The sequence below is a fragment of the Setaria italica genome, chromosome VIII (genome assembly GCF_000263155.2).
Source record: "Setaria italica strain Yugu1 chromosome VIII, Setaria_italica_v2.0, whole genome shotgun sequence".
Taxonomy (NCBI): domain Eukaryota; kingdom Viridiplantae; phylum Streptophyta; class Magnoliopsida; order Poales; family Poaceae; genus Setaria; species Setaria italica.
In genome coordinates this window covers 38,513,343-38,522,483 of record NC_028457.1, presented here as the reverse complement: position 1 = coordinate 38,522,483, position 9,141 = coordinate 38,513,343, and the positions used below count along the sequence as shown (strand labels likewise).

The 9,141-nt window shown below is 40.7% G+C and overlaps 2 protein-coding genes across 2 annotated transcripts; both read left to right on the top strand.

Annotated features, from left to right (window-relative positions):
• Positions 1–222: 222 nt before the first annotated feature.
• Positions 223–1,491, top strand: LOC105915041. Its single transcript, XM_012848464.2, has 2 exons — positions 223–328; positions 599–1,491. The coding sequence occupies exons 1-2, from the start codon at positions 291–293 to the stop codon at positions 1,020–1,022; spliced, it is 462 nt and encodes a 153-aa protein (XP_012703918.1). The 5' UTR covers positions 223–290; the 3' UTR covers positions 1,023–1,491.
• A 2,761-nt stretch (positions 1,492–4,252) lies between these two features.
• On the top strand, positions 4,253–8,437 carry LOC101758883. Its single transcript, XM_004979913.2, has 6 exons — positions 4,253–4,446; positions 4,983–5,079; positions 5,863–5,912; positions 6,093–6,252; positions 7,450–7,496; positions 7,762–8,437. Exons 1-6 carry the CDS (start codon positions 4,319–4,321, stop codon positions 8,189–8,191), a joined length of 912 nt encoding a protein of 303 aa, XP_004979970.1. The 5' UTR covers positions 4,253–4,318; the 3' UTR covers positions 8,192–8,437.
• Positions 8,438–9,141: the final 704 nt, after the last annotated feature.

The window sequence follows — 9,141 nt, the reverse complement described above, 5'->3', positions numbered from 1 at the left end:
GGTGGCTAATTCCGGTTTCTCGAGAACCTTTTCTGTCAGCATGGAGTCGTCCACATCTCATCTTCCCTCAAATTCCGATAAGCTTCTCATGGAAGGCCATCTGGAAACTTGAAAACGACAGGGGCAAATGGCACTATCAGGGTTTGAGTCCCGAGAATAGAAAAGGTGAGCCCGCTTGGGGTGTGTGCAGCATAGCACTAGTAGGATGGTACTTCGAGAGCCGTCCGTTTTTATAATTATCTGTTCCGAACCCTAACAACTTCTTCCGGCCGCTCCCAAATTCTCAGAAGATGGCGGCGCCTTTCCCCGTCTCGCCAGCGACTTCAGCGTACTGTGCACTCTCACCCCATTTAACTATTTGTGCTCCTCTGAATTTAGTTCATGCGTGCCTTAAAGAAAATTAGTTCGTGTGTATGCTTAGACCAGGGATCTATCCTCAGTGTCTTACTCAGTGTCTGTACATCTGAGCATATAAAGCTTCAGTATATGCTCTTGTTTATGAGCTACAACAAGCTTTGAGCATTGTTCTTCCAAAGTATCTTGGTTGCTTCAACACAGTACTCACTTGCTATTGCTTGTTGATGTTGTTTGTCTTCAGAGAACCTAATCCTTGCAACGCATCCGAAGGGGGCGGCGACAGCAGCTTAGAAAACGCAGGAAGATCTACTTGGTTCATCGCGACTGCTGCTTGCCATCACATGACAAACAACCGGAGCCTCATCCCTGATCTGAGCCCAGTAAGCAATAAAGTTGTTCATTCTGGGAATGGCTTGCCGATGCAGGTGTGTGGCAGAGGATCTGTGGAGACAGCAAAGGTCGTTCTCCCTGATGTGTGGTATGTACCGGAGCTTACTGAAAACTTGGTTTCAGTGGGCCAACTCACCGAACTGAATCTTAGCATTGTGTTTGGGGGCGGCGAGTGTAGCATCAGTAAAATCAGTGATGGGTCTGTTGTCGGCAAAGCTCGTATGGGATCTGATGGCATGTATGCAGTAGACTTCCTGAAAGTTCAGCTGAATTAGCACCTCAGTGTATGTTGTAGCAGAAGTATGTGTCTCTTTGGATGCATACTCAGGAGACAACATCTTTGCTTGCAAGCATTTTGGGCCCTGCTTGTTCCATGGTTATTTCCCGTGAGAAGGTAAGTGGCAGTGACGAGTGAAAAATGGGCTGGGACAGGGGAGCTTCTCCTATATGTGCAATCCAAATTAACAGCTTTCACTGGAATCAGGCTAGTATTTGAGTGCTACCTATGTATTTTAAGTTGTTATGTTTTGAGTATCTGAGAACTACTGGATGGGAATTTGATCTCTTAAGCATTTACTTTGATCACATCTCATTTCCGATCCCTCTGATGGTTCTGATATAGCTACTGAGGACGCAAGTGGAACGCATCTAGTTTCAGCTGTATGCCTGTATGTACTACTACTGAATTTGTGTGTGATGTTCCTGTGCAAACGTAATGCTCGGCTATGATTGAACAGGAGCAACATAGTTTCTCAGTCACATGGGAAATAGATATAAACCTTTTTTATGATTGCTTTGCTAGCTCTGCTTCCAACTCTGTAATGCAACATTCAGACCATGAGTGGTAGCCTTTGGCAGTAAATGTCATGTGAGCACCCACAAAAATGTTAGGGTGTACAAGTGTCTTCTTTTGGACCTTGTATAATGTGCATGAAAAATTAACGGTGATTAGGGATCTGCTTCTTTCTTAAACTCCTTTGAAGCTTTTTTGCCCCGATAAACCTTTCAAAGCCACAAAAGGATCAAAATGGATGGCCTAGCATGCTAAGAAAATAAGAGTCCTGGTGACGGAGATTTGAGGCTGCTGTCAAAACAATTTGAATAATCCTTTAAGTATGGCATGGTGAATGACTATGCAAGTCATATTTGTGATTTATGCACCCACAGCACCAAAGATCAACGGAAAAGTCTCCGTTCGACAGTTTCTAGTGTATTTGTTTAACTACCTACAAAACTGTGGGTACTGAATTTGTGGGGGTTGTATTAGTAGCAATTTGCCAAAATTGTTCGGAAAGATAGAAAATATATTAATAAAATGTTGACAGCTCTACTAAAAACAATACTGGGTATTAATAACGTAGGCCACATATAAAAAACTGTTGAGAAAGATGGAAACTCTTGTAGAATGCTAACAACTTCATCTGAATCTTTGTGCCACAGAACAAGAAGTTTGCTGGCTTCCAATGAATGATTAGTTGATATCAAATCGAAACTGCAAGATTCTTCAATTACCAATAGAACATAATAAAGGCGTTCCCAACATTGGTGGCACATAAAAGACAGCAATGAAAACCCATCCTTACCGTTGAAATTGTATAAGGATATTTTTAACAAATAAAATTTATTTATAAAAAATACATCAACAACTATATTTGGCAAGGTTTATGAAAAAAGCACTCTGTCTATTCCAAATTGCAGTTCGTCTTAATTTTGTCCGAAGTAAAAGTTATTTAACTTTGACCATGTTTATAGAAAAATATATGTCCAACACCAAACTAGTTCATTAGATAAACCATAAATATATCTTAATAATGTGTTTATTTTATATTGTAGTAATTAATATATTTTTCTATAAACTTCAATAGGATTAAATAAATTTGACTTGGGACAAAACAAAAACAACTTACAATTTGGAATAGAAGGAATACAATTTTCTGCACAAAGTGTAGTTAATATATTTTTCTATAAACTTCAATAGAATTAAATAAATTTGACTTGGGACAAAACTAAAACAACTTACAATTTGAAATAGAAGGAATACAATTTTCTGCACAAAGTGTAAAGATAGGGAAATCCTTCATCTTAAAGGTACGGTGAGAGGCAACACCTTGGTAGTTAAAATCAAAGATTTTTTTTCAAGTGCTGTGCAAATTCAAACGCTCATGTATACACGTGTGCACGCATACTCACCCGTATGAACGCATACACATTATGAGCATACTCACCTTATGAGCATCTTCTAGGGATTGGCCCGGGCCATCCCTGGGGGCGTGCAAGCTGTGTGCACTTGTACACAGGCCCCCCAAATATTCAGGGCCTCTTAATCATAGTACTTAGCATGTAATCATTATTTGCTTTGGACAGAAATCAATATTGCATAGAGAGAAACGTTACATGTAAAGAGAAATGTGCTTGGCATCTAGGTACTTGTAATAGACTATCAACAAGGCTTAAGATGTTACCTTAATGTATTATTATAACAGCCAACCTTAAGAAACTAGCTTAAAGTAAAGGTTTTTCTAATAAGCTTGATGTAAAAGTGAAAGAGAACAAATTTTTTAACACGACATTCTCAAATGGAATGCTCAAACTGTTTTCTCCTAATTTCAATTTTTAACTGCTAGTTGTTATGCACTTACAATGTTCATCACAACTTCAAAGCACATTTTCACTCTTTTTCTTTGTCTTGGCTATGCTAAAATACACCTTAATCATAGAAATGATCGTACCAGTCATAGAGTTATACGGAATGGTGGATAATGGAGTCACTATAGCATCCACCATAATTTTGTGCACAAGTCCAAGGTTGATTGTCACTATTTGTCAAGAGTAAACTTAAACTTTTGTGGTCTAATTATGCATGTTATTCTGCTACCATTCAACCAAACGTATGGATTCTTCTTGAAAGAATATATAAGCATCATTGACTTGATAAATGTTTCATTAGGGTTTAAATTTGTCCATGGAATAGGGCCTCTCATATGCTCGGGATGGACCTGATTGGCCTAGCATATCATAAGATTAACTTTTACATGTGCGAACAGGCTTCAGCACAAGAAACCTAAACAACTTAGCTCCACTGTCAAAGTTGACTCTATGCATGCCAAAAAAATAGTAATATTTTTATCCTTGCTGTTGGAATGCAATATGTTTTCAAACGTGCCACTACAGATTTCAAAATTGTAAATACACTGTTAGAAAAAATTGGACCAATTTGCCCTTGTCTTCTTCCTTGTTCCCCTTATGCACGGTGAAATGGGGGGCCGTTTGGTCAAAAGTGACGACATATTGTTGGGTCTTCAAAAATCATAGTGCCATATCTAAAAATCATTGTGTGTAATTAACAATCTAGGATCCATAGAAGTGTAATATCACGACAGTTTGCATACATGCTTTTGTAAAAGTTGTTAAGCTTTGCTTATTTTATGCATGGACAATGAACTCAGCAACCTTAAGCTAATAATCAAGGCGATAAATAAACACGCTTATAGGCTTCTGCTGGGATTCCGCCGCTTCCGCTGCTTATCTCCCCAATAACAACAACACTTTCCCCACCCACCCGTCGGCGAGCATGGCGGCGGCGCTCGCGCTGGACTTCTCGCAACGCAAGATACCGGTGTATGTCAACGCCTACGAGAAGGAGTCGGTGCGCAATCTCGCCCAGCACACACTCCGTTCGCGGATTCCTTCTGATGCAGGGTAAGGTGCTCGCATCAATCATCTGGATTTTGCTGATATGGTTTCCTTCCTTTGAGATGCTGCGTAGTATGCATCAGATGCTCCTCCTCCTCCTTCTCCTCCTCCTCCTCCTCCATCTTTTATGAGATGCAGAGTATCCATGTGATGCTTGGCGCAACAAACTGGGACGATTGGTGTGTTGATTTGATAGATCAGTCCAAATATGGATCAGCCGTTTGTTTCCCAAACTGCTTGCTGTACTTTAGAGCAACGGAACCCAAAAAGAGAACAGAATCTTCACTGGCATGGCACTACAAAAAAGTGAAACAGAATCTTGGGAGCGATTGAATGTTTTGGGGATCATATTTCTTCAAGAATTTATATTGCCTAGTCGAATTTGGAATATTTAAATATCACCAAATAAACGTACGTTGTTTTGTGGTTACTGACAACATATTTTCTCACAGACCACCCTCTTAAGGGAAATTGCTTCGGTTTTGGACAGGCGTACAAATTCAACGGCCTTTTTGTTAACACTGTGTTCTTCCAAATGACAGGCCTGCAATTGTGGTCGTTGGCAAGTCAAGTTCAAGGATCATTGGCACATCCCTCTCCATTGAGAGCAGTGACTTCACTGAGCAGCTCGAGAAACTGGTACATATTCCTCTATAGCACTCATATGTTTCACACGATTATGAGCAAGGTTTACATCTAAACATTTTTTCCAAATTCTTTTCTGGAAATAGTTTCTTCTAGCGTTTAAGGTTATTATCATCCAAACTTCCAAAGTAAGGTAAAGTTAGAACATTTGGATACTCTTCGTGTTGTGTGCTTCATTGGTATCAGTGGTGGCTGAGGTTGCTGTTGTCATTGTTGGGTACTGAGGATTGGTAATAAGCCACCACAGACCATGAAGAAGGTGTTAGGTGCCAAATGAGACCATGGATGGAGGGGATCCAACCCCAATCCAACAGGATGAGAACTTATTGTGCCATGAAAATGTTTACAACATCAGCTCCAGGAAGGGGATGGGTGCAATTTATAAGTCTTGGGTTACCTAGTTTAACAGCCCAAAGAGTGCGGTCAGAATGCTCATTCAACGGAACGACCTAAAACTGTACACTCATATGGCAGTATGAAGATTCGTGTGAGTTGTTTTGGGTTGCTCTCAACAAATACAAAATAAATGTGTCATCCATTTGATTTGTACGAGAAATGTACCACTCTCTTTGTTCGATCTCTTCTTAGGCACAAGATAACTACCAACACTGTTTTGTCCCATGTGAACATTATGCTGTACATTTATTGCTTATCAAATGATCTTTTTTAGTAGCTTATCACATGATTTGTAGCATAATTGTCACAAATTCTTGTATTGTATTGGTGTGCACCTGGAAAGATGGTTGTGCTGATTTTTTCCTACCTTATTTTTAATAGCCAACTGTGCTAGTTGATGCTGATCCAATCATCGAAATGATAGAGGAAAGGTAAATTACTTAACCCTGGGATATGTAACTTTTGCAAAATTCAAATCTCATGGTTCCAGGTCGATCTTCGCCTTCTGGTTATCGGCTCTTTCTTGTTTTGATTTTGAAGTGGCAACGTGAATTTTACACTACTATTATTCGGACATTTGTATTGATCTGCTGCATTGACTGATCCCACAGGGTGAAGGCAGCACAGAAGACACTGATGGTCCATACCCTGCCTTTGGTGATAGTTTGTCCCCCTTTCGAGACTGGCAACAAGTTTTTGGTCCCTATGGTTGATGTTTGGACCGGTCCAGAAGAGTTGGAACTGGCATGGGGTCAAGTTAACAACTTTGAGGTATTCATATATATTACAAATCACTTTTGTGATTGAAATGGTTTGTTCAGTTCTTTTTTTTCCCCTTCAATTATTCCTTCTCTGAAATAAGGCAGATATCCCATGTTTGGCAATCTGGGTTATCAGGGTTAAGGTTAGAGGGAGCTTTAGAGTTGAATAGAGACAAATGGCAACAAGAAATAAGCTTATATTGGTACCCTCTTCATCTATTGTCAGTTACAAATGAAGGAAGATAGAATCACGAAACCTAACTGTTGGATAGTATTTACCTGAGTCTTGGATGGCACAAAGTAAAGGTAACCTGGAGCACGAACCATTCTACTATAGATATGGAAGGAATACAATCCCTAGCCTATTATTTTCTATCTCTAACAGTATTAACATACAAGTCAATAATATGCTCTAATACCAACTTGTCATGGCATTCTTATTCCAAATGAAAGATCTCACTTTGTTAGCAAAGCATTGTTGTGATGGAAATACATTGGTTATGGGAAGCATAGTGAGCACGTGTGAGTGTGCATTCTCAGTTGCTCAATATGTCTCTCACTGATTCCCAATGACCTAATTCTTGTTGTCATTGGTGTAAAACTAACATGTCTAGTAAGACAATGATTGAACTAGAATGGAGTCTCATTTCATGGTTAGGAATACACGAGGCACAGTGAGTTGCAAAACGAAAAAACAAGATAGGTGCATAAATCCCTATTAGATCTTTTTTTGACAAAAGAGTCCAAAACATTAGACATGTACAAGAAAGGTATTGTTAAGTTTGATTGTGAGGCGCTACCACTACTTAAAAACTGAGCATTTGTCCTGAGGTTCAGTACCGGTTGCATTTTGTCCCGATACTAATGTGAGCATTAGTACCGGGTCTAACGGATAGTCCTCGAGAACCCCGTGACCCCCTTTAGTACCAGGTGGAGCTCTAAAGGTCCCCCTTTAGTACCCTTTTAGTACCCTTTAGGTCCCCCTTAGTACCGGGTGGAGGCTCCACCCGATACTAAAGGCGCTAAGGCCCCCCTTAAGTACCGAACTACAAGTACTGGTTTTGTGCAAAACCGGTACTAAGGGGATTAACCCTATGACCATGATGTGCTCATTTTTCATGTCGTACTGCATTCTTAAAAAGTATTACAGTATTGGTGCTCACAAGAAAAAGCTTCTCTGCTAACCTGCCTTCATTATTTTTGACAGTTCATTGTGATGGACATCAGGAAAACTACTTCTCCAAAGTCGTCAAAGTAAGGATTTAACAAGACATGCATTTGCTTGCCCAGTTGATTCCAACTGATTTCTGTTTGTGTCCCAAATAAATCAAATGTAGTAGTAGAAAATTAACAACTCCAGTTCCCCGACTGAATTTCTTTTTTTTAATGTGCATATATATATTGCATTATACAACTACTCCAAAACATCAAATATATATGTCTAGATGAGGTAGACATGTAGTATCTAGGCATTACTTGACAGTCACCCAAACTTATTACTGCATGTGTCATCCTACAGGGTGGAGGTGCCATTAGTGACCTTGCTTGGCCATTATCCGCTGACAGGCAGTGACAGCAGGGGTGATATCAATGTTGACTCCACTGCACGGGGTCACATTATCAGCAATGAGGAACTCCTTGAAGATTTTCAGGAGTATCCCACTCCCAGGATGGCTAGGCTTGGCGATGGCACCAATGTGCCAATTGTTGGGTTTGGCAAGATGAGGACAGAGGCTTTCAACATCCCTCACGTTGAGTTCGCCCCAGATCTGAAGCTGAATTTTGTTTCTGTGAACCAGCTGGATCGCGACCACCGCCTTTCTTGCTGCTTTCGCAACAAGGATTTCGAGATCAGAAAGGATGACGGAACTGTTGTCGGTGCTGGCGTCCGGGAGGACAATGGAGTTTACGTGCTCCAGAATCTTCATGTGCCTGAGCCAGAAATGTAGAAGCATCGATCCCAGCACGTTTCAAGAATGGAACAAGCTTCGCAACTGGGAGTTATGCCTTATGTGGAGGCATGGCTATTATTAGGGCAAATCTAGGTTTGCTATTTTGTCTTGAACTGAGTTATTGATGGATGATCCACTGATGAGTTTGTGTGGTGATGGCGCGCGCCGCACACTGGAAAGATGGAGTTCGTTAGTTGTCCCTGGGTGACCGGATATTGGAAATAAAAGGTTGGTCCCTTATTGTTGAATTTGTTTTCTCATTTTGCATGGTTATTTTGTGTTTCCACGTGGTATGGTTATTTCAAGGTTGGCTCCTGGAGGAGGACGATGTGCAGAGATCGATTTCTAGAGCAGCTTATGAGTTCGGGAAAGAGCCAAACTCCATCGAGAAGCTAACACACCTTCCCGGAGCCCCGCCGCCGGCGAGAGCGCCACCCACATGGCAGAGCCCTTCTTCAGCTCGGTCCATGAAATTTGCTGTCCACTCTTGGGGTCACGCGTGGTTAACCTTTAGTGCCCTATTAAATAAACCAGGTCCATGGTCAACTGCTAGCATTGGCCTTGAGTTAGGCCCCACCTGTCAGTTACACCCCGCAGACCAAAGACCAGTCATCCGTGGGCGTAAACTAGCGCATGTCAGGCGTTTGACTTGTGTCCATGGGTTCTGACCCCATGGATCAATATCTATTTGACTATTTCCATAAACGTCATTTAGTAATAAATTCGAAATTATATATTTGGATGTTTTGTGGTGATGCTGCGTGTTTTTCTTTCGAAAGTGATGCTAAATGTTTTAAACCTTCAAGCACGTTCTTTTCTGGTAGTATAGTTTAGTGCTCAATGCTCTATACAATGATATGTCCAAAACACTCTGCAATATTGTCGTCAGTGACATTTTGACAGAAAAAAAACAAACAGATCAACACTCGAGAGGCATACCTAAGCAG

Coding starts and splice junctions, on each gene's coding strand:
- LOC105915041 (XM_012848464.2), top strand. CDS start 291: ATGGCGGCGCCTTTCCCCGTCTCGCCAGCGACTTCAGC. Junction 329..598: donor GTCTCGCCAGCGACTTCAGC/GTACTGTGCACT, acceptor GTTTGTCTTCAG/AGAACCTAATCCTTGCAACG.
- LOC101758883 (XM_004979913.2), top strand. CDS start 4,319: ATGGCGGCGGCGCTCGCGCTGGACTTCTCGCAACGCAAGATACCGGTG. Junction 5,080..5,862: donor CTGAGCAGCTCGAGAAACTG/GTACATATTCCT, acceptor TATTTTTAATAG/CCAACTGTGCTAGTTGATGC. Junction 5,913..6,092: donor ATCGAAATGATAGAGGAAAG/GTAAATTACTTA, acceptor CTGATCCCACAG/GGTGAAGGCAGCACAGAAGA.